Raw genomic sequence first — 25,445 nt, 5'->3', positions numbered from 1 at the left:
TCCTGCAGGTCCCATTTTGGTGGGCCTTGTCTCTATATCTGGGATTGAAAAGTTGCTGAATAAGTCCCCCGATCGTGGATGCTGAGGAACAGGCAGTTCCACATGGGACACACAAGGAAATGCTGCAGGAAATCCCCCCTACCCTGCTGTCTGATGTCATATCTGCCTTTATCAGCAACAGTGATACACAGAACCTCAGTTCTCCAGTCAAATTTGTATTCAAACATGTGAGTCCTGGGGGGATAAAGCTGTAGGTGTGGGAGAGACCTGAGTCCTGAGCACAGCCTTTGTGCTTCAGGGATGTCCGTCATGGGTGCAACATATCCCAAGGAAAGTCCATCATGAGCTGGATTTGGGTCAGCATTTTTGAGCAACAGAACCACCAGCTCAAACCTACTTCCTGTTTCTACAGTCAAGGACCCCTGAAACAAAAGGGAAGGTGCACTGTGTCTTCTGGGAGCAGGCCGAGAATGGAAGTGGCTATTGGGCAACCAGAGGCTGCACGACGATGGACAACAGAGACGACAGCACCACCTGCCAGTGCACCCACTTCAGCAGCTTTGCTGTCATCATGGCCTACTACAATGTGCAGGTGACACCACTCAGGGGGGTTGCATTCAATATCTTGATGTGGAACAAATTCTCACACATGTAAAACCTGGAAAAAATACTGTCTCCCAGTTATCACAGGTCACTGATCAGGCATGGTATAGCAGGGATGTCTGCTCAGGTTCCTCCAAGGCTGAAATCATTCTGTCAGCCTGGGCTGCATTCTGATCTGAGGTTTGGGGTCCTCCTCTGACCCTCTAATTTTTGGCACAATTCAGTTCCTTGTGGTGGTAAGACTGAGGTCTCCTTGACTTCTTATCTGTCAGCAGGTGTCCATATTTAGCTCTTAGGGCTACCTGCATTTCTTCCCACGTGGAAGTCTCTTGGGAACTTTAGTACAGTACAAAAATTAGTTTTATGCAGTAAGCCAAGTATTCTCAAAAGTTAAAATGCATCAGAATCATCTGGAGGGCTGGTTATTTATTTTTAAACATTTTATTCCTTTAAAAAAATCAAACATAGAGACATGCTGCAAAAATAAATTTGATGCTACCATACTCAGTTGCTTTTTATCCAGAAGCACCTAATTTGCAGGTTTTAATATTCATTTTCTTCATCCTTTGTGCATCTACTTCTGCCTTTCTCTCTCTACCTACCCAGACTAGTAATAAAAGGCAATTGGCAGGTATTTTTTTCCTTGTCCTCAGGGACTTTGGATGATTTCCAAAAAGAGGGGAGCTTCCCAGGTGGCTCAGTAGTAAAGAATCCACCTACCAATGCAGAAGACACAGGAGACACAGGTTCAAATTCCTGGATTGGGAAGATCCCCCAGAGGAGGATATGGCAACCCACTTCAGCATTCTTGGCTGGAAAATTCCATGGACAGAGGAGCCTGGCAGCCTACACTCCATGAGGTTGTAAAGTGTCAGACACCGTTGAGAGACTGAGCATACATCCAGGCCAAAAAGAGACAGACAATATGAATTTTAAGCTACCACCATCATCTAAGTATAGTAGTTTTCCTCTTTTACCCAAGAATTTAGTTCTAAATCTGTAAGAATCAGTGGCCTCTTTGACCCAAGAATTTAGTTCTAATTCTGCAATGATTAGCGGCCAGCCATGAAGAAAGAATTATAGGGATAAAGTGTGTTGAATTCAGAGTTAGGAGTTTATACTTGCACATCATGACTGCAGGTGGTGTAGTTCAGTTCAGTCGCTCAATCGTGTCCAACTCTTTGAGACCCCATGGACTGCAGCACGCCAGGTCTCCCTGTCCATCACCAACTCCCAGAGTTTACTCAAACTCATGTCCATTGAGTCAGTAATGCCAACACTTTTTTTTTTTTCTTTTAATGCCATCCGGTCTCATCACTTCATGGAAAATAAAAAGGATGTTTCCCATCCTTCAAGGGAAACAGTGGAAACAGTGTCAGACTTTATTTTGGGGGGGCTCCAAAATCACTGCAGATGGTGACTGCAGCCATGAAATTAAAAGACGCTTACTCCTTGAGAAGGAAAGTTATGACCAACCTAGACAGCATATTCAAAAGCAGAGACATTACTTTGCCAACAAAGGTCTGTCTAGTCAAGGCTATGGTTTTTCCTGTGGTCATGTATGGATGTGAGAGTTGGACTCTGAAGAAGGCTGAGCACTGAAGAATTAATGCTTTTGAACTGTGGTGTTGGAGAAGACTCTTGAGAGTCCCTTGAACTGCAAGGAGATCCGACCAGTCCATTCTGAAGGAGATCAGCCCTGGGATTTCTTTGGAAGGAACGATGCTAAAGCTGAAACTCCAGTACTTCGGCCACCTCATTCGAAGAGTTGACTCATTGGAAAAGACTCTGATGCTGGGAGGGATTGGGGGCAGGAGGAGAAGGGGACGACAGAGGATGAGATGGCTTGATGGCATCACTGACTCGATGGATGTGAGCCTCAGTCAACTCCGGGAGTTGGTGATGGACAGGGAGGCCTGGCGTGCTGCGATTCATGGGGTTGCAAAGAGTTGGACACGACTGAGCGACTGAACTGAACTGAACCAACTCAACCTCTGTCATCCCCTTGTCCACCTGCCTTCAATCTTTCCCTACATCACGGTCTTTTCAAATGAGTCAGCACTTCGCATCAAGTGGCCAAAATACTGGAGTTTCAGCATCAGGACTGATTTCCTTTAGGATCGACTTGTTGGATCTCCTTTCAGTCCAAGGGACTCTCAAGAGTCTTCTCCAACAACACAGTTCAAAAACATCAATTCTTCAGTGCTCAGCCTTCTTAACAGTCCAACTCTCACATACATACACGACTCCTGGAAAAACCATAGCCTTACTAGATGGACCTTTGTTGGCAAAGTAATGTCTCTGCTTTTCAATATGCTATCTACGTTGGTCATAACTTTCCCTTCAAGGAGTAAGCACCTTTTAATTTCATGGCTGCAATCACCATCTGCAGTGATTTTGGAGCCCAAAAAAAGTAAAGTCTGACACCGTTTCCACTGTTTGCCCATCTGTTTCCCATGAAGTGATGGGACCGGATGCCATGATCTTCGTTTTCTGAATGTTTTAAGCTTTAAGCCAACTTTTTCACTCTCCTCTTTCACTTTCATCAAGAGGCTTTTGAGTTCCTCTTCACTTTCTGCCATAAGGGTGGTGTCATGTGCATATCTGAGGTTATTGATATTTCTCCCAGCAATCCTGATTCCAGCTTGTGCTTCATCCAGCCCAGCACTTCACATGATGTACTCTGAATATAAGTTAAATAAGCACAGTGACAATATATAGCCTTGACATACTCCTTTTCCTATTTGGAACCAGTCTGTTGTTCCATGTCCATTTCTAACTGTTACTTCCTGACCTGCATACAGGTTTCTCAAGAGGCAGGTCAGGTGGTCTGGTATTCCCATCTCTTTCAGAATTTTCCACAGTTTATTGTGATCCACAGTCAAAGGCTTTGGCATAGTCAATAAAGCAGAAATAGATGTTTTTCTGGAACTCTTTTGCTTTTTCAATGACATAGTGGATGTTGGCAATTTGAGCTTTGGTTCCTCTGCCTTTTCTAAGAATAGCTTGAACATATGGTAGTTCATCATTCATGTATTGTTAAAGCCTGGCTTGGAGAATTGTGAGCATTACTTTGATAGTGTGTGAGATGAGTGCAATTGTGCAGTAGTTTGAGCATTCTTTGGCATTGCTTTCCTTTGGGATTGGAATGAAAACTGATCTTTTCCAGTCCTGTGCCACTGCTGAGTTTTCCAAATTTGCTGGCATATTGAATGCAGCACTTTCACAGCATCATCTTTCAGGATTTGAAATAGCTTGACTGGAATTCCATCACCCCCACTAGTTTTGTTTGTAGTGATGCTTTCTAAGGCCCACTTGACTTCACATTCCAGGATGTCTGCCTCTAGGTGAGTGATCACACCGTTGTGCTTATCTGGGTCATGAAGATCTTTTTGTATAGTTCTTCTGTGTATTCTTGCCACCTCTTCTTAATATCTTCTGCTTCTGTTAGGTCCATACCATTTCTGTCCTTTATTGAGCCCATCTTTGCATGAAATGTTCCCTTGGTATCTCTAATTTTCTTGAAGAGCTCTCGAGTCTTTCCCATTGTGTTGTTTTCCTCTATTTCTTTTCATTGATCTCTGAGGAAGGCTTTCTTATCTCTCCCCACTATTCTTTGGAACTCTGCATTTCACAAACCTTACCATCTACTGGGAAGGCAAATACAGTTGTATTTTATATTTGTTAATTATATTTGACAATAGTCAATTATATTTGTTAAATGGGAGGTCCCTCTGCCCTTGTCCCTTCAGTGATGTCCCTATCTTTTTCCTCTCCATGAATTGACCTAGACCTTTCTTTGTTCAGATGATTCACTTTACGTAAATGAAAAGAAAGCAAAGGACATACCTAGCCTCCTAGAAGATGTTATATGTGGATAATCAACCTGGTTTTACCAGGTGGTTTGTGAAATCAGAAATCTTGCCTTTATTATTGGCCAGCACAATACATCTATAGTAATATCAGTTGATTGAAACAGAATATTCATACAACATCATATTACTGAAACTCACATTATGAAGTGTCACTACCAACTTCAGTCCAAGACAAATGCCATTCTGAACCCCCAAAAAAAACATTTAGAGAATCATTCACAGTAACGATCAGAGTGGCTACAACCGAGTCAGAGACATCCAGCAGTAGAGAAGAAAAGGCCTTGATTGTGTTGCTCAGGGTGCATTGTGAGCCTCTTTTCTCCTCCTACGGATGCTGACATTTAAAGCCACAGTTCAGTTCTTCATCTTGGGATGCACGTGGTGGCTGGAAATCCTGCAGGTGGGACTGGTTGCCCACATCATGGCCTACCTCTTCAACATCATCAATGGTCTGCAGGGTTTCTTCATCTTCCTGATGCACTGCCTCCTCAGCCAGCAGGTACCACTATCTGACTCCACCCCAGGACTCATCCAATCCTCACTCCTCTCTGTGAGCTGATCCAGAGCATGATTTGCCTCTTCAGGTGCAAAAGCAACACAAGATAAGATTCAAAGGGATCAAGAAAACCAAAGCTGAATCTGAGGAGTACACAATCTCCAGCAGGGCTATCTCAGAATCCTCTAAACACAGTGAGGTAAGATCATGCACTGTCCCCCAGAGCACTTCACTCACTGATCAATTGAGCAGCACATGCCCATCACACTGGACAATTGGGTATAAAGCAGGCGATACCCTATTATGACTCACAGTGGTTTATATCTAGGCTCACTCAGGACATTTCTCTGTCACGGAAAAAGGTCTTCCTCTACTTCTGCTCATTGTGTCTCTATGCTCATCTTAACTCTTGTACATAAGTATCTTCTTATTCTCCACCTGGGTTGAGCACCCATCTTCAATAACATGCTGCATGGACTTTTTCATGCACAAAATATGTTAAAAAACAGAATGGTCCTATGTTAGGCTCAACTTAAACAGTAACTCTGGATCTGAAGCAGAGATACACAAGCAATCCAGAGGCACTCATGTCACCACGGTACCCCTCTATATGTGTGTGTTTCTGCCAAATCCCTTCAGTTGTGTCTGACTCTTTGCAACCCTATGAACCATAGCCCATCAGGCTTCTCTTTCCGTGGGATTTTCCAGTCATGTATACTGGAGTGGGTTGCCATGTCCTCCTCCAGGGAATCTTCCTGACCCAGGTATCAAATGCTTGTCTCTGGCATCTGCCTGCATTAGTAGGTGGGTTCTTTACCACTAACACCACCTCTATATAGAAAACAGTAAATACGTGGTTTATATAGTCATAAAAGTAAGGTGACATAAGCATTACGTTAGACTGGAGAATTTCCTTCAGATTATGTAGTCATTCCTAGGATTTGCAACACACACAAACAATGCAAAACAGGATGGTAATCACAGGGTGCATAGGAGAGATCCTGGCAAGGTGAATCTTACCAAGTAATTTTATTTTTGTGTTTACACAAACAGTTGTCATATTTTTTGTTTTATATATTCTTCATATCACCACTTGAAGGTAAGGTAAGTATTATTATGTTTCCTTTCGATAGGTGAAAAAACTGAGAACATACTGCTAAGTCGCTTCAGTCATGTCTGACTCTGTGTGACCCCATAGACGGCAGCCCAACAGGCTCCCCCATCCCTGGGATTCTCCAGGCAAGAACACTGGAGTGGGTTGCCATTTCCGTCTCTAATGCATGAAAGTGAAGTCGCTCAGTCGCTTAGCGACCCCATGGACTGCAGTCTACCAGGCTCCTCCGTCCATGGGATTTTCCAGGCAAGAGTACTGGAGTGGGGTGCTATCGCCTTCTCCGTGGGGTCTATATAAATTGTGCAAGGACTTTAGCCCATCCTTCCTCCCAATATTGTTACTCTCTTGATGGTATTCATTGATGCACAGAAGTTTTCATTTTTAAGAAGTCCAGTTTCTCTACTTTTTGTCCACTTCTACTTTGGCTGTCTTATCTTAAAAACAATGACCTACCACAAGACCACAAAAATTTACACTTACATTTCTTCCAAGACTTTAGTAGTTTTAGTAACTGCATATAGGTATATCCATTTGTAATTAATTTTTTATTGGTATGAGTTTCATAACTTTTTGTGAGGTCCACCTTCAGCATATGGATATACAGTTGTCCCATCATCACTTATTGAAAAGATTACTCTTTCCCCAGGGACTTGTACTGATATCCTTGTTAAAAAAAAAGTTACCATCAATAAGTTTTTATGCCTGCATTCTTGGCTCTTCCACTCATGTGTCTTGAGTCATGTTGTTTTGTAGTAAATTTTATTTTGGAGAATTGACTCTACCAATTTGTTCTTGTCAAGATTTTTCAACTATTTTGGATTCAATGAAGTCCCATGTAAATTCAAAGATATGCCTGTCAATTTCTGAGAAAAATTAACTGAGATATTGATAAGGACTGTATTGAATCTACAGGTCAATTTGGTGGAATGCTGCCATATTAACTGTATTATCTTCTGATCCATTAACATGGGATGTTTATCTATTGCTTTGAGTCTTCCCTGGCTTCCTTTGATGTTCTTTTATAGTTTTTAGTGTAAAAGTCTACTACTTTCTAACAAGGTATTATTTTTCACACATTCCTTCTCAGAATTGGATTAACCAGTAAACCACATAATTTGCTGTCTTGGATGATGAGGAAAATTCTGAACTGTCATTTTGTGGCGAAAAAAAAAAAAGACACTTTTTCATGTTTTTACAAGTAGCTCTTCTCGGAACCATTGTGGAAGAAAGAATGAAGGGAATGTCTGCTATTCAGATTGCTGGAGAATTTTAGTTTTCTGCTCCACATGGTATGCTCACTTCACTCCTAGCATAGTCAAGGAGTCACGACCCAATTCCCCAGTTTCCTTGGATTAAATCACCTGCTTCAATCTTTTTTCCTATAAAGTGCCTCTAATTGAAGATATATGACAAGGAAATTGAGCTTCAGAAGTCTATCTTAAAATGCAGGAAGAGAGGAAATAAGGTCAAACCCTAAATGGAGGGTAAACAACTAATATGGTTTCCCAAGATTTTTCTGGATTATGTCCTAAAAAAAACTTGAGTCACAGGCAACCTAGGGAAGTTGGTCTCCATATATGCATGCTTCAACTTCACTCTCCATTTCTAAAGATTACTAACATTTTCATTAGAAAAATATATTTTACTACTCATCAAGTGCTGCACTAAATTAAGAGAGATCAGGATTCTAATTTCACAGAGCTTAAATGATAAATAAAATGCTTTATCAGAGTAAAATTGGAACCCTGTGATTCTTACATCTTATAAGCTGAGCTGGATAAAAAATATATATTGTTACAGCACAGTTTTGTTTTGTTTACTTATATAACATATTATTACACATATAACAAATTATTTCTTTCTCAGAATGTTACCTGAGCAAGATCTAAACCAAAAGATTTCACCTACAATGAATGCCCTACAAACAGCCACTGACCCCTTTGTATCTCTTTAAACCAAATGGAAAATGACTGGAAATGATCATAATATACTAAATTTAAAATGCCCTTCAGTTGCTGTTGTTTGTCACTAAGTCATGTTCAACTCTGTGGACTGCAGTCCACCAGGTTCTTCTGTCCATGGGATTTCCCAGGCAAGAATACTGGAGTGGGTTGCCATTTTCTTCTCTGGGGGACCTTCTCATTCCAGGGATCAAACCCATATCTCCTGCACTGGCAGGCAGATTCTTTATCACTGAGTTACCTGGGAAGCCTCATCAATGGGTATATGTTGTTCAGTTGATATGTCATGTCTGACTATTTGCGACGCCATTGACTGCAGCACACCTCACTATCTCCTGGAGTCAGAAGATGTCCCTCACCATCCTGTTCTTCACCATCTCCTGGAGTTTGCCCAAGTTCATATCCATTGAATCGGTGATGCCATCCAACCATCTCGTCCTCTGTCTTCCTCTGCTCTGTCAGCCATCAATCTTTCCCAGCATCAGTGTCTTTTCCAGTGAGTCAGCTCTTCACATCAGGTGACCAAAGTGTTGGAGCTTTAGCTTCAGCATCAGTCCCTTCACCATCAGCATTCAGAGTTGATTTCCTTTAGGACTGACTGGTTTGATCTCTTTGCTTTCCAAGGGTCTCTCAAGAGTCTTCTCCAGCACTACGGTTTGAAAGCATTAATTCTTTGGCACTCTGCCTCCTTTGTTGTCCAGTTCTCACATAGGTACATGACTACTGGAAAGACCATAGCCTTGACTATACACGCCTTTGATGGCAGAGTGATGTCTTTGTTTTCAACACACTGTCTAGGTTTGTCATAGCTTTCCTGCCAAGTAGCAGTCATCTAATTTCATGGCTGCAGTCACTATCCACAGTGATTTTAGAGCCTAAAAAGAGGAAATATGTCACTGCTTCCACCTTTTCCCCTTATATTTGCCATGAAGGGATAGGACCATATGCCATGATCTTAGTTTTTTAATATTAAATTTTAAGCCAGCTTTTTCACTCTTCTCCTTCACCCTCATCAAGAGCCTCTTTAGTTCCTCTTTGCTTTCTGTCATTAGAGTGGGTATCATCCACATATTTGAGGTTGTTGCTATTGAGAGAGTCATTTCCTAGGCAGGTTGATAAGAAGTCTAGTGGTCCCCAAGGAGAGAGGGGTCTGGAATTCTCAAGGAGGAAGAAAGGACAAACTTTTTTTCCTGCTTTATATTCCTTAGGATTATATAACAATAATGTATCCTGCCTGATGACAGTCTCTGGATTAAACCTTCTGGCTAATTGTGTTATCTAAGAAAGTAAAGTAAATTCTGGGAGTAAGTCTGATGAGGTCTTTACAATCTCCAGACATTCTTTGGATTCATTGGAGAGTATATAACTTCGTTGCTAACACTAGCAAGGGTGTACTCTTTCTGCCCCCTTCTGATGCCTATGTCAGAAGCTTTCTCTATCTCCTTTATATTTTATTTTTTTTATCGTGATATTCACTTGTTTCTTTTTTTTTTTGTTTTTGTTTTTATTTTTTAACTTTACAAAATTGTATTGGTTTTGCCATATATCAACATGAATCTGCCACAGTTATACACGTGTTCCCCATCCTGAACCCTCCTCCCTCCTCCCTCCCTGTACCATCCTTCTGGGTCGTCTTTATACTTTAATAAAACTTTATTACACAAAAGCTCTGAGCGATCAAGCCTCGTCTCTGGGCCCGGATTGAATTCTCCTCCGGGGGCCAAGAATCCCGGTGTCTTCACATGATTCAACAACCTATCACTATTTCTCCCCGAGAACTTAATTCCAGCTTGTAACTCATCCAGCCTGGCATATAGCATGATGTGCTCTGTGTATAAGTTAAGTAAACAGAGTGACAATAAACAGCCTTATAAAGTGTCGCAATCCTTTCTCAACCCTGAACCAGTCAATTGTTCCATACAGGGTTCTAACAGTTGCTTCTGGACCCATATTCAGGTTTCTCAGGAGACAGGTAAGATGGTCCGGTATTCCCATCTCTTGAAGAGTTTTCCAGTTTGTTACAATCCACACAGTCAGAAGCATAGTCCATGAAATAGAGGTAGATGTTGTTCAGGAATTTCCTTGCTTTCTCTATGATCCAGCAAATGTTGGTAATTTGATCTCTAGTCACTCTGCCTTTTCTAAACCCAACTCAAACATATGGAAAATCTCAGTTCATGTCATGCTGAAGCCTAGCTTGGAGGATAGATATTAGTAAAATACCAGCCAATAAATATAGAAAATATGACAGAACTAGATCATGATAACTTTTCAGTAGTAAATGCCCACTAAATGCACTGGGAGAAATTTTGTTGAAAGACAGGTCAATCCCACAAAATTTCCCAAGAGATTACTGATTAATTACAAGGAACAAAGTGTTTTTTTTAAAAAAAATGTTAGATCAGACAGCCACCAAATGAATTAATGATCAATCTCAACATTAAAAGTATCCGTGTGACATTGAGTATTTCCTGATGAGACATGAATTTAAAGCATCTCATTCTGGCTTACTTGGAAGAGGGTGGGGAGATTTGGGAAAATAGCATTGAAACATGTATAATATCATGTATGAAACGAGTCACCAGTCCAGGTTCAATGCACGGTACTGGATGCTTGGGGCTGGTGCACTGGGACGACCCAGAGGGAGGGGTGGGGGGGGGGGGAGGAGGGTGGAGGGTTCAGGATGGGGAATGCGGGTATACCTGTGGCGGATTCATTTCGATATTTGGCAAAACTAACACAATATTGTAAAGTTTAAAAATAAAATAAAATTAAAAAAATAAAAAATAAAGCATCTCATTTGTGATAAATAAAGGATTGTGACAAATACATCTGTCCTAAAGCTAATCCAGCCTTTACCCCCAAGGTTTGGCAAACTACAATTTTCAGGAAAAATCTGGAAATAAACTGCCTGTTTTTGTAAATAAACTCTGATTGGGTCCTAACCACACTATTCACTGGCTCATTGCCCATAGCTGCTTTCAGGTTACAATATCAAGCTGAGTGCTTGTGAAAGAGAATGCAAGACCACAAAGCCAAAAATATCTACCTTCTGGCTCATTCTAGAAAAAGCTTACAGGAACCTATTCTTTGAGACCAGGTTTTCAGTACACTTGAAATACAGGTGAAAAGCACACAAGTTAAATGACATCATGAGGAAACAATCAGGCAATTACAGAACATGGGAAACTCTTCTAATGTCAGTATCCTTGGAAAAAGTTCATAAGGTTATTCTAGATCAAAGTGAGAAAAGTGACATGACAATCAAATTCAATATCAATTTCAGTAGGACTCTGGTTTGGATATATGCTATAAAAATATTTTGGAGACAGTTGGGATAATTTAAGTATGCATCAGATATTTAAAGTTACTTATGAAACTATTGATTTTCTTGGGTGAAATAATAGTATTATAATTATGCAGAGCATAGTCTTTAAATTCTTCAATGCTTGATGAAGATGTATTAAAGAATAAAGTGTTGCAATGTCTACATGAAAATCAAGTATCAGCAGGAAAATATACATATGTGTACATGTATTGTGAAATATTTTATAATGTGGCACTATGTTAAAAACTGTGGTTTCAAGGTATAGCCTATACAAGATTTTAGTGTGTCATTGTACCAAATTCTTTCTGCTTAAAATTATAAATAAGATCTATCATAAAAATAAACAAATTTATAATCAGTTATTAATTACTTAAAAACATACATACTCATGAATTTTTAGGTAGACAAAAAATGTATTTTTAATAGAAAACTAACTTAATAAATAGATACCTTATAAATATATGAATTAGTATGGCTATGTGGTGATGATTTAAAGTTTAAAACTTAGAAATAAAATAAAATTATTAAAATGTATAAGAAAATAGAGAATACTTAGATTTCTAGCTAGAAAATAGACAGTGGAAACAGGTAACACCAAACTAGTAATGGGAAATATTCATAGAAACTACAAACTCATGCCTTTCCTTGAACCCAGAGAGAGCTGATATACAACAAAGAAGCCTAAACTCTAAGAAAAGATCATCCACAAATATACCATCAGGAACACTGGCTCACACATACAGTGCACACACACACAAATGATATGACTGTTACAGAAATGATTAAGAGGATTCATCAAAATTTTCTCTTTTTTTTTTTTTTAGAAAATAAATTTACGGTATTTTATTTTATTTTTTTATTTTTTTTAAATTTTATTTTATTTTTAAACTTTACAATATTGTATTAGTTTTGCCAAATATCAAAATGAATCCGCCACAAGTATACCTGTGTTCCCCATCCTGAACCCTCCTCCCTCCTCCCTCCCCACACCCTCCCTCCAAGTCATCCCAGTGCACCAGCCCCAAGCATCCAGTTTCATGCATCACACCTGGACTGGTGACTCGTTTCATACATGATATTATACATGTTTCACTGCTATTCTCCCAAATCTCCCCACCCTCTCCCTCTCCCACAGAGTCCATAAGACTGATCTATACATCAGTGTCTCTTTTGCTGTCTCGTACACAGGGTTATTGTTACCATCTTTCTAAATTCCATATATATGCGTTAGTATACTGTATTGGTGTTTTTCTTTTTGGCTTACTTCACTCTGTATAATAGGTTCCAGTTTCATCCATCTCATTAGAACTGATTCAAATGTATTCTTTTTAATGGCTGAGTAATACTCCATTGTGTATATGTACCACAGCTTTCTTATCCATTCATCTGCTGATGGGCATCTAGGTTGCTTCCATGTCCTGGCTATTATAAACCGTGCTGCGATAATTAAAGAAAGTGCTCTCAGATTTTCACTGTTCAGTATGATGCTAACTGTGGGTTTGTCTTATATGGCCTTTTTCACAAAACTAAAACAGAAAAAATATAATTTGTATGAAATAGCAAAAGCAATCTTGAGAAAGAAAACAGAACTAGAGGGATGAGGGTCCCTGAAATCAGACTATACTAAAAACCTACAGTTATTCAAAGCAGTATGCTACTAGCACAAAAACAGAAATATACACCAATGGAACAGGATATAAAGTCCAGAAACAAACACATACACCTGTGGTTATGTACTCTATGACAAAGAAGGCAAAAATATACAATGGAGAAGAGACAGTCTCTTCATTAAATGGTGCTGAGACACTGGACAGCCACATGAAAAAATAAAGTAAAATTAGAACATTCTCAAATACCATGCAGAAAAATAAACTCAAATGGTTTAAACACCTAAATTTAAGGCCAAATATTATAAGATTCTTAGAGGAAAACATAGACAGAACACTCCTTGACATAAATTGTAACAATATCTTTTTTGATCCCTGGTGGTCCACTGGTTAATGCTGGAGAAGTGGGTTCAATCCCTGGTCGGGGAACTATGATTTCACATGCTGGGGGCAACTGAGCCCACATTGCAATGAAATATCCCACATGATGCAATAAAGATCCCACATCCCACCACAATTTATAAGATCTGACATAGCCAAATAAACAGACAAATAAACATTTTTCAAAAGAAAGACCATTTCAGAACTGGAGAAAATATTTTCCAAAGAAGCAAACAACAAGGCATTAATCTCCAAAATATTCAAACAGCTTGTGCAGCTCAATACTAAAATAAAAGAAAAACAAAAATGGGCAGAAAATCTACATAGATGTAAGATGGAATGACAACCCTGTATGCGAGACAGCAAAAGAGACACAGATGTATAGAACAGTCTTTTGGACTCTGTGGGAGAGGGAGAGGGTGGGATGATTTGGGAGAATGGCATTAAAACATGTATAATATCACATAAGAAACAAATCGCCAGTCCAGGTTCAATGCAGGATACAGGAATCTTGGGGCTGGTGCCCTGGGATGACCCAGAGAGATGGTATGGGGAGGGAGGTGGGAGTGGGGTTCAGGATGGGGAAAACGTGTACACCCGTGGTGGATGCATGTTGATGTATGGCAAAACCAATACAATATTGTAAATTTAAAAAATTAAATTTAATTTAAAAAAAAAGATATACGTAGGTGTATGCACAGTCACTTCAGTCATGTGGGACTCTTGGCACCCCCATGGACTGCAGCCCACCAGCTTCCCCTATCCATGGAATTCTCCAGGCAAGAATACTGGAATGGAATGCCCTCCTCCAGGGGATCTTCCCAAATCAGGGAGCGAACCTGGGTCTCCTGCATTGCAAGAGCATTCTTTACCCACTGAGCCACCTGGGAAGCCTACCCCAAATAGAAATGGCCAAAAAGGACATGAATGATACTCAACATCACTAATTATTAGAGACATGCAAATCAAAACTGTAAAGAAGTATCACCTCACACTGGTCAGGATGGCCATCACCAAAAATTCTACAAACAACAAGTGCTGGAGAGGATGTGGGGAAAAGGGACCCCTCCTACATGTTGGTGGGAATGTAAACTGGTACAGCCACTGTGGACAACAGTGTGGAGATTTGGGGGTGTCAGTGGCACTAAGGAGCAGCACAGAAGCACTTCATCAGGGGAATGGAGGCTAAGGGAAGAGTGAGGGAATAGGACACCGGTGTTGTCATGTCCAAGAGATGGAGCATGAAGAGCTTCACCTTTAGAACTAGAAGACACCAGTGATCACTGCCTTTCCACATAGATGGGAAAGGACACAGTGAGAACAGGGCCAGGTACAAGCCCAGAGAGGGCTTTCATCAGAAACCAACCCTTCCAGCACTTGATCTTGGACATCCAACCCCAGAACGTGAGAAAATAAATTTCAGCTCTTTGAGACACTCATTCTATATTTTGTTGTGGCAGCTCTAGCAGAACTGATCATCATGGCCACATAGAAAACAGTAAAAGTTTAAAAATGCAAACAAAGATAATTATCATAATTCCATCACACAGACTTCCAGAAAATTTGAGGGATATATTTTTCATTTCTTTAAAAACATATCAGGAATATTTTCTTTCATCATCAAATATGAATCTCAGATTCTGTTGAGCTTTGTTGAAGAATAAAATCCTGAGTTTTAGACCTGCCAAGGTTTAGGGATGCTGGGGTGGCATGAGGGAAATCTTTGTGGTGATGGAATATTGATGGATCTTGATTGCAGTGACAGTTGCAGGAATCTACATATGTGATAAAATGGCATGGAATTGCACACATACATCGTAGCAATGTCAGTTTCTTCATTTAAATATTGGACTATCATTATATGAAAATGTAATCTTTGTGGGAAAAAGACTGAAGATTACACAAGAGCGCTTGATACTGTTTTGCAACTTCTCTTAATCTATATTTCAAAATAAAACTTAAAAATAAAAAAGTCTGAGTACTCTGAGTTTGCAGTACTGCTCTCCTCCCCTGGGAGGATTCTTGGCTTCTTTTTTTTTTTTTTTTTTTTCCCCAGCATGGCCACCAAACACCAGTCTTCACTTCCACCCCAAGTGAAGAAACCAAAGAAAGCGAGGCCGACTCCTGCCTCCAGGCCAGACGAGGCATGTGCTTCTTCAACTTTGCTGAAGGAAGAAAAAGAATAGCAAGAAGCAATTGAACATATTGATGAAGTGCAAAATGAGATAGACTTAATGAACAAGCCAGTGAGGAGATTTTGAAAGTAGAATAGAAATATAACAAACTTCACCAACCATTTTTTCCAAAGAGGTCAGAATTGATGGCAAAAATCCCAAAATTTGGGGTAACAATATTTGATAACCATTCACAAATGTCTGCACAGCTTGGGGAGGAGGATGAAGAGGCACTACATTATTTGACAAGAGTCAAAGTGAAAGAATTTGAAAACATTAAATCAGGTTTCAGAATAGATTTTTACTTTGATGAAAACCCTTACTTTGAAAACAATATTCTCCCCAACGAATTTCATCTGAATGAGAGTGGTGACCCATCTTCAAAGTCCACTGAAATCAAATGGAAATCTGAAAAGGATTTGATGAAACAATCAGGTCAAACACAGAATAAAGCCAGCAGGAAGAGACAGCATCAGGAACCAGAAAGCTTCTTCACCTGGTTTACTGATCATTCTGATGCAGGTGCAGATGAGTTAGGAGAGGTCATCAAAGATGATATTTGCCAAATCCATTACAGTACTACTTGGTTCCTGACATGGATGATGAGGAAGGGGAAGGAGAAGACAACGATGATGAAGAGGATGAAGGATTCAAAGATACTGATGAAGAAGGGAATGAGACTGAAGGTGAAGAAGATGAGGGGGAGGAAGGAGAGGAAGATGAAGGAGATAGATGACTAATGAAAGGAACGATGATGGATTCCAACATTTTTTTTTTTTTCTCCAGTCCCTGGGAGCAAGTAGCAGTCTTTAATTTTTTTTTTTTTCCCCTCTCTCCTCTTGTTTCAGTCGCCCTGCTTTTGAAGTCTCTTTTCCCTTTATACCATGGTTCAGAACTTATTTGGGTGGTGGGGCGGGGGGGAGTGGGGAATACCCTGAGCAGAATTCAGTGATACTAGAATAATACTAGATTCTTCAGTAAAGAATCTCTACCCATTTCTGTTCCAAATTCATTTTTATCCCTTCCTGTCTCAACAAAAATTTTATGGAATCAACAACACCATGCTCTGTAGGGAAAAAAGAAACACCTGCTGCTCCCTTAGCTCTGCTGGAAACTGGAGGGTGCTAGGCCCCTGTGTAGTAGTGCATAGAATTCTAGCTTTTTTCCTCTTTTCTCTGTATATTGGGCTCAGAGAGTACACTGTGTCTCTATATGAATATGGACAGTTAGCACTTACCAACATGTATCTGTCTACTTTCTCTTGTTTAAAAAAAAGAAAAAATACTTCAAAAATAGGGTTTAATGGCACCCCACCCCAGTCCTCTTGCCTGGAAAATCCCATGGGCTATAGTTTAAGATGACATTTCAAAATAAAATTCTCTCCTAATGATGACTTGAGCCCTGCCGCTTGCTGGGAGAATCAGCAGAACCTGTAGGATCTTATTTGCAATCAAAATTCTCTATTGCAATTTTGCTCCTGTTTATTCTTAAACTTTTCTTTTTGTTTCACTGGAAAGGAAAGATAATGCTCAGTTTTAAACGTTAAAAGTGTACAAGTTGCTTGGTTACAATAAAACTAAAAGCATACACAAAAATATTTTTTAATCTGTTAATATATAGCAAATAAATAATTCTATTCACTCTGAACCAAGGTCCTCATACATGCAAAAAGACCAGTAAAATGAGTCTTCATGTTTGATATAGGAGGTCTTTATATATCAAAACAATATAAAAACCACTTTTGAAGAGTCTTGCGGTACAAATACCAGTAATGTTATGCAAATGCTTAGAAATTTCAGAGAAGTAATCATCAGGCAAAACAGGAGGAAGAAACGTCCAGACCAGTGATTTCCTGTTAAGTAATGAAAAGCACCATGCATGTGCGCTAAGTCGCTTCAGTAATGTCCGACTCTTTGTGACCCTATGGGCCATAGCCTGCCAGGCTCCTCTGTCCACAGGAGTCTCCAGGCAAGAATACTGAAGTGGATCACCATGCCTTCCTCCAGGGGATCTTCCCAACACAGCTATAAAACCCATGTATCTTCAGTCTCCTGCTTTGGCAGGTAGATTCTTTACCACTAGCGCCACCTGGATGAGCCCCATGAAAAGCAGAAGTCATACTGAAAGTCATACAAAGAAGTCCCTCCCCTACACACAGAGGAAAATAAGACATCTTCTGTGGCTGGGCTTTCTGCTCTCTGCACCATGAGAAACAAGTATCTAAGTTTGCTTCCAGGTAAGTAGAATTATAACGATGGAGTTAGACAGCTAAAGCTGTCTGAGACTCTTTATCCAGTTTGAGAATTTCCTTGTTCTTTACTTTTAAAAGCTGTTGCTTTATTTCTGGTTTTCCCACTATCTTTACAAAGGAAATCAGGGAAGGAAATTTAAGAAGGGTATTAACTCAATTATGTTAAGTTCTCAAAGGAGAAGGTTGGTGAAACTTTTTTTTTATTATTTTATTTTTAAACTTTACAATATTCTATTAGTTTTGCCAAATATCGAAATGAATCTGCCACAGGTATACCTGTGTTCCCCATCCTGAACCCTCCTCCCTCCTCCCTCCCCATAGCCTCCCTCTGGGTCGTCCCAGTGCACCAGCCCCAAGCATCCAGTATCATGCATCGAACCTGGACTGGCGACTCGTTTCATACATGATATTATATATGTTTCAATGCCATTCTCCCAAATATCCACACCCTCTCCCTCTCCCACAGAGTCCATAAGACTGATCTATACATCAGTGTCTCTTATGCTGTCTTGTACACAGGGTTATTGTTACCATCTTTCTAAATTCCATATATATGCGTTAGTATACTGTATTGGTGTTTTTCTTTCTGGCTTATTAGTTAGTTAATTTATATTTTTGGTTGTGCTGGGTCCTTGATGTTGTATGTGGGCTTTCTCTGTTTGCCTTGCATGGGGGCTCCTCTTGGTTGCAGTGCAAGGGCTTCTCATTTTTTTGGCAACTCCCTCTTTTATTTTTTTAATATAAATTTATTTATATTAATTGGAGACTAATTAATTTATAATATTATAGTGGTTTTGCCAAACATTGACATGAATCCGCCATGGCTGTACATGTGTTCTACATCCTGAACACGCCTCCCACCTCCCTCCCCATCCCATCCCTCTGGGTCATCCCAGTACACCAGCCCCAAGCACCTTGTCTCATGCATTGAACCTGAAGTGGCGATCCATTTCACATATGATAATATACATGTTTCAATGCCATTCTCCCAAATCATCCCACCCTCAACCTGTCCCACAGAGTCCAAAAGACTGCTCTATACATCTATGTTTCTTCTTCTGTCTCGCATACATTGGTTATCATTACCACCTTTCTAAATTCCATTTATATGCATTAGTATACTGTATTGGTGTTTTTCTTTCTGCCTTACTTCACTCTGTATAATAGGCTCCAGTTTCATCCACCTCATTAGAACTGATTCAAATGTATTCTTTTTAATGGCTGAGTAATATTCCATTGTGTATATGTACCACAGTTTTCTTATCCATTCGTCTGCTGATGAACATCTAGGTTGCTTCCTTATCCTGGCTATTATAAACAGTGCTGTGATGAACATTGTGGTACATGTGTCTCTTTCAATTCTGGTATCCTCGGTGTGTGTGCCAAGCAGTGGGATTGCTGGGTCATATGGCAGTTCTATTTCTAGTTTTTTAAGGAATCTCCACTGTTCTCCATACTAGCTGTACTAGTCTGGATTCCCACCAACAGTGTAAGAGGGTTCCCTTTTTCCACTCCCTCTCCAGCATTTATTGCTCACAGGCTTTTGGATAGCAGCCATTCTGACTGGCATGAAATGGTACCTCATAGTGGTTTTGATTTGCATTTCTCTGATAATGAGTGATGTTGAGCATCTTCTCATGTGTTTGTTAGTCATCTGTCTGTCTTCTTTGGAGAGATGTCTGTTTAGCTCTTTGGCCCATTTTTGATTGGGTCATTTATTTTTCTGGAATTGAGCTGCAAGAGTTGTTTGTATATTTTTGAGATTAATTCTTTGTTGTGCAGAAGCTTTTAATTTTAATTAGGTCCAATTTGTTTATTTTTGCTTTTATTTTCAATATTCTGTTACGTGGGTCATAGAGGATCCTGCTGTGATTTATGTCGGAGAGTGTTTTGCCTATGTTCTCCTCTAGGAGTTGTATATTTTCTGGTCTTACATTCATATCTTTAATCCATTTTGAGTTTATTTTTGTGTATGGTGTTAGAAAGTGTTCTAGTTTCATTCTTTTACAAGTGGTTGACCAGTTTTCCCAGCACCACTTGTTAAAGAGATTGTCTTTTCTCCTTGTATATTCTTGCCTCCTTTGTCAAAGATAAGGTGTCCATAGGTGTGTGGATTTATCTCTCAGCTTTTTATTTTGGTCTACTGATCTGTATTTCTGTCTTTGTGCCAGTACCATACTGTCTTGATGACTGTGGCTTTGAAGTCAGGCAAGTTGATTCCTCCAGTTCCATTCTTCCTTCTCAAGATTGCTTTGGCTATTCGAGGCTTTTTGCATTTCCATACAATTGTGAAATTATTTGTTCTAGTCCTCTGAAAAATACTGTTGGTAGCTTGATAGGGATTGCATAGAATCTATAGATTTCTTTGGGTAATACACTCATTTTCACTATATTGATTCTTCTGATCCATGAACATGGTCTATTTCTCCATCTATTTATGTCCTATTTGATTTCTTTCACCAGTGTTTTATAGTTTTATATAGAGAGATCTTTTATTTCTTTAGATAGATATATTCCTAAGTATTTAATTCTTTTCGTTGCAATGGTGAGTGGAATTGTTTCCTTAATTTCTCTTTCTGTTTTCTCATTGTTAGTGTATAGGAATGCAAGGGATTTCTGTGTGTTAGTTTTATATCCTGCAACTTTACTATATTCATTGATTAGCTCTAGTAATTTTCTGGTGGATTCATTAGGGTTCTCTATGTAGAGGATCATGTCATCTGAAAACAGTGAGAGTTTTACTTCTTCTTTTCCAATTTGGATTCCATCTATTTCTTTTTCTGCTCTGATTGCTGTGGCCAAAACTTCCCTAAACTATGTTGAATAGTAGTGGTGAGAGTGGGCACCCTTGTTGTTTTCCTGATTTTAGAGGAAATGTTTTCAATTTTTCACCATTGAGGATAATGTTTGCTGTGGGTTTGACATATATAGCTTTTATTATGTTGAGGTATGTTCTTTCTATTCCTGTTTTCTGGAGAGTTTTTATCAAAAATGGATGTTGAATTTTGTCAAAGGCTTTCTTTGCATCTATTGAGATAATCATATGATTTTTATCTTACAATTAGTTAATGTGGTGTATTACATTCATTGATTTGTGGATAATAAACAATCCTTGTATCCCTGGGATAAAGCCCACTTGGTCATGATGTATGATCTTTTTCATATGTTGTTGAATTCTGATTGCTAGAATTTTGTTAAGGATTTTGCATCTATGTTCATCAGTGATATTGGCCTGTAGTTTTCTTTTTTGTGGCATCTTTGTCTGGTTTTGGTATTAGGGTGATGGTGGCCTCATAGAATGAGTTTGGAAGTGTAACTTCCCCTGAAACTTTCTGGAAGAGTTTGAGTAGGATAGGTGTTCAGTTCAGTTCAGTTTAGTCACACAGTCATGTCCGACTCTGCGATCGCATGAATCGCAGCAAGCCAGGCCTCCCTATCCATCACCAATTCCCGGAGTTCACTCAAACTCATGTCCATAGAGTCGGTAATGCCATCCAGCTATCTCATCCTCTGTCGTCCCCTTCTCTTCTTGCCCCCAGTCCCTCCCAGCATCAGAGTCTTTTCCAATGAGTCAATTCTTTGCATGAGGTGGCCAAAGTATTGGAGTTTCAGCTTTAGCATCAGTCCTTCCAATGAACACCCAGGACTGATCTCTTTTAGAATGGACTGGTTGGATCTCCTTGCAGTCCAAGGGACTCTCAAGAGTCTTCAACACCACAGTTCAAAAGCATTAATTCTTCGGCACTCAGCTTTCTTCACAGTCCAACTCTCACATCCACACATGACCACTGGAAAAACCATAGCTTTGACTAGAGGGACCTTCGTTGGCAAAGTAATGTCTCTGCATTTTAATATGCTGTCTAGGTTGGTCATAACTTTCCTTCCAAGGAGTAAGCGTCTTTTAATTTCATGGCTGCAATCACCATCTGCAGTGATTTTGGAGACCAAAAAAATAAAGTCTGACACTGTTTCCTCTGTTTCCCCATCTATTTGCCATGAAGTGATGGAACCAGATGCCATGATCTTACTTTTCTGAACGTTGAGTTAAGCCAACTTTTTCACTCTCCTCTTTCACTTTCCTCAAGAGGCTTTTTAGTTCCTCTTCACTTTAGCCCTTCTCTAAATTTTTGGTAGAATTCAGCTGTGAAGCCGTCTGGTCCTGGGCTTTTGTTTGCTGGAAGATTTCTGATTACAGTTTCAATTTCCGTGCTTGTGGTGCATCTATTAAGATTTTTCTATTTCTTCATGTTTCAGTTGTGGAAAGTTTTGCTTTTCTAAGAATTTGTCCATTTCTTCCAAGTTTTCCATTTTATTGGCATATAGTTGCTGATAGTATTCTCTTATGATCCTTTGTATTTCTGTGTTGTCTGTTATGATCTCTCCATTTTCATTACTAATTTTGTTGATTTCATTCTTCTCCCTTTGTTTCTTGATGAGTCTGTCTAATGGTTTGTCAATTGCATTTATCCTCTCTAAGAACCAGCTTGGCTTTGTTGATTTTTGCTGTGGTCTCCTTTGTTTCTTTTGCATTTATTTCTGCCTTAGTTTTTAAGATTTCTTTCCTTCTGCTAATCCTGGGGTTCTTCATTTCTTCTTTTTCTAGTTGCTTTAGGTGTAGAGTTAGGTTATTTGTTTGACTTTTTTCTTGTTTATTGAGGTAAGCTAGTATTGCTATGAACCTTCCCCTTAGCACTGCTTTTACAGTGTCCCATAGGTTTTGGGTTGTTGTGTATTCATTTTCATTCATTTTTATCCATGTTTTGATTTCTCTTTTATTTCTTCTGTGATTTGTTGGTTATTCAGCAGCGTGTTGTTCAGCCTCCATATGTTGGAAGTTTTAATAGCTTTTCCCCTGTAATTGACATCTAATCTTACTGCATTGTGGTCAGAAAAGATGCTTGGAATGATTGAATTTTTTTAATTTACCAAGGCTAGATTTATGGCCCAGTATGTGATCTATCCTGGAGAAGGTTCCATGTGCACTTGAGAAAAAGGTGAAATTCATTATCTTGGGGTGAAATGTCCTATAGAGATCAATTATGTCTAACTGGCTATTGTATCATTTAAAGTTTGTGTTTCCTTGTTAATTTTCTGTTTGGTTGATCTATCCATAGGGGTGTATTAATACATAGGTGTATTAAAGTCTCCCACTATTACTGTTGTATTGTTAATTTCCCCCTTTTTACTTGTTAGCATTTCCCTTACATAATGTGATGCTCCTATGTTGGGTGCATATATATTTATAATTGTTATATCTTCTTCTTGGATTGACCCTTTGGTCATTATGTAGTATCCTTCTCTGTCTCTTTTCACAGCCTTTATTTCAAAGACTATTTTATCTGATATGAGTATTGCTGCTCCTGCTTTTGTTTGGTCTCCAACTGCATGAAACATCTTTTTTCAGCCTTTCACTTTCAGTCTGTATGTTTCCCTTGTTTTGAGGTGGGTCTCTTGTAGACAGCATATATAGGGATCTTGTTTTTGTATCCATTCAGCCAGTCTTTGTCTTTTGGTTGGTGCATTCAACCCATTTACGTTGATAAGTATGATCCCATTGCCATTTACTTTGTTGTTTTGGGTTCGAGTTTATCCACTTTTCTGTGTTTTCTGTCTAGAGAAGGTCCTTTAACATTTGTTGGAGAGCTGGTTTGGTGGTGCTGAATTCTCTCAGCTTCTGCTTATCTGTAAAGCCTTTTATTACCCCTTCATATTTGAATGAGATCCTTGCTGGGTACAGTAATCTGAGTTGTAGGTTTTTCTCTTTCATCACTTTAAGTATGTCGTGCCATTCCCTTCTGGCCTGAAGAGTTTCTATTGAAAGATCAGCTGTTATCCTTATGGGAATCCCCTTGTGTGTTGTTTTTCCCTTGCTGCTTTTAATATTTGTTCTTTGTGTTTGATCTTTGTTAATCTGATTAATATGTGTCTTGGGGTGTTTCGCCTTGAGTTTATCCTGTCTGGGACTCTGGGTTTTTTGGACTTAGGTGATTATTTCCTTCCCCATTTTAGGGAAGTTTTCAACTATTATCTCCCCAAGTATTTTCTCATGGTCTTTCTTTTTGTCTTCTTCTTCTGGGACTCCTATGATTCGAATGTTGGGGCATTTAACATTGTCCCCGAGGTCTCTGAGATTGTCCTCATTTCTTGTCATTCTTTTTTTCTTTTTTCCTCTCTGATTCATTTATTTCTACCATTCTATCTTCTACCTCACGTATCCTATCTTCTGTCTCTTTTATTCTACTTTTGGTCCCCTCCAGAGTGTTTTTATCTCTTATTGCATTATTCATTATATATTGACTCTTTTTTATTTCTTCTAAACATGCCTTTCATCTTTTCAATCCTTGTCTCCAGGTTATTTATCTGTAACTCCATTTTGTTTTAAAGATTTTGAATCATTTTTACTGTCATCATTCGGAATTCTTTGTCAGGTAGATATCCTATCTCTTCCTCTTTTGTTTGGTTTGGTGGGCATTTATTCTGTTCCTTTACTTGCTGAGTATTTCTCCGCCTTTGCATCTTGTTTATATTGCTCTGTTTCGGGTGGCCTTTCCATATTCTGGCAGTTTGTGGTTCCTCTTTATTGTGGAGGTTTCTTGCTGCGGGTGGGGCTGGAAGGGTGGCTTGTCAAGGTTTCTAGGTTAGGAAATCTTGTGTCAGTGTTCTGGTGGATGGAGCTGGATCTCTTCTCTCTGGAGTGCAATGGGGTGCCCAGTAATGAGTTTTGAGATATCTATGGGTTTGGTGTGACTTTGGGCAGCCTGTATTTGAAGCTCAGGGCTACGTCCCTGTGTTGCTGGAGAGTTTGCTTGGTATGTCTTGCTCTGGAACTTGTTGGCTCTTGGGTGGTGCTTGGTTTCAGTGTAGGTATGGAGGCTTTTGATGAGCTCTTATCGATTAATGTTCCCTGGAGTCAGGAGTTCTCTGGTGTTCTCAGGTTTTAGACTTAAGCCTCCTGCCTCTGGTTTTCAGTCTTATTCTTACAGTAGCCTCAAGACTTCTCCATCTATATAGCATCAGTGATAAAACAATTGGTTAATGATGAAAAGTTTCTCCACAGTGAGGGACACCCAGAGAGGTTCACAGTGTTACATGGAGAAGAGAAGGAGGAGGGAGATAAAGGTGACCAGGAGAAGAAGATGGGGGATCAAAAGAGGAGAGAGCAATCTAGCTAGTAATCATTTCCCTATGTGGTCTCCACAGTCTGGACTGCTTAGAGATGTCCATGGAGTTACACAGAGAAGAGACGAGGGAATAAGGAGACAGAGGTGGCCAAGAGGATAAAAGGGGGAATCAAAAGGAGAGAGACAGATCCAGCCAGTAATCAGTTCCCTAAGTGTTCTCCACAGCCAGGAACACACAAAGAGATTCACAGAGTTGGGTAGAGAAGAGAAGGGGGAGGGAGGAGATACAGGTGACCTGGTGGAGGAAAAGGAGATTCAAAAAGGGGGGAGATCAGTCAAACTAGTAATCTTGCTCCCAAGTAAAACTGGGTACTGAAGATTGGGTTCTTAAAGGTACAAAATTGATAACAAATACTGAAAAGCAAAGATTAAAAATCTAGGGTAGAGGCTAGACCCTCAAAAATACAATATTAAGAAAAAAACAGAACAAAGTCACAAAAATAATAAAATATATATGTGAAGTTTGCTTAAAAA

The 25,445-nt window shown here is 39.5% G+C and overlaps 2 protein-coding genes and 1 pseudogene across 5 annotated transcripts in view; 2 read left to right on the top strand and 1 right to left on the bottom strand.

The window, feature by feature from the left end:
* The window catches only part of LOC100299045 (adhesion G protein-coupled receptor E2), a 295,684-nt gene that overhangs the window by 157,566 nt on the left and 112,673 nt on the right, over positions 1 to 25,445 (bottom strand). The window lies entirely within an intron of this gene.
* On the top strand, positions 15,420 to 16,395 carry LOC100336567 (protein SET-like; annotated as a pseudogene).
* Positions 17,703 to 25,445, top strand: part of LOC100300051 (adhesion G protein-coupled receptor E2) — a 48,515-nt gene continuing 40,772 nt past the window's right edge. Inside the window, exon 1 of the mRNA XM_059888534.1 lies at positions 17,703 to 17,775. Within this exon, the coding sequence (XP_059744517.1) occupies positions 17,745 to 17,775 (31 nt within the window). The 5' untranslated portion in view covers positions 17,703 to 17,744. The remainder of the gene's footprint in view (positions 17,776 to 25,445) is intronic.

This window comes from Bos taurus, chromosome 7, assembly GCF_002263795.3.
Source record: "Bos taurus isolate L1 Dominette 01449 registration number 42190680 breed Hereford chromosome 7, ARS-UCD2.0, whole genome shotgun sequence".
In the NCBI taxonomy this organism is placed as follows: Eukaryota; Metazoa; Chordata; class Mammalia; order Artiodactyla; family Bovidae; genus Bos; species Bos taurus.
The sequence above is the reverse complement of the archived record's forward strand: the minus strand, read 5'-3'. Positions and strand labels throughout refer to the sequence as shown.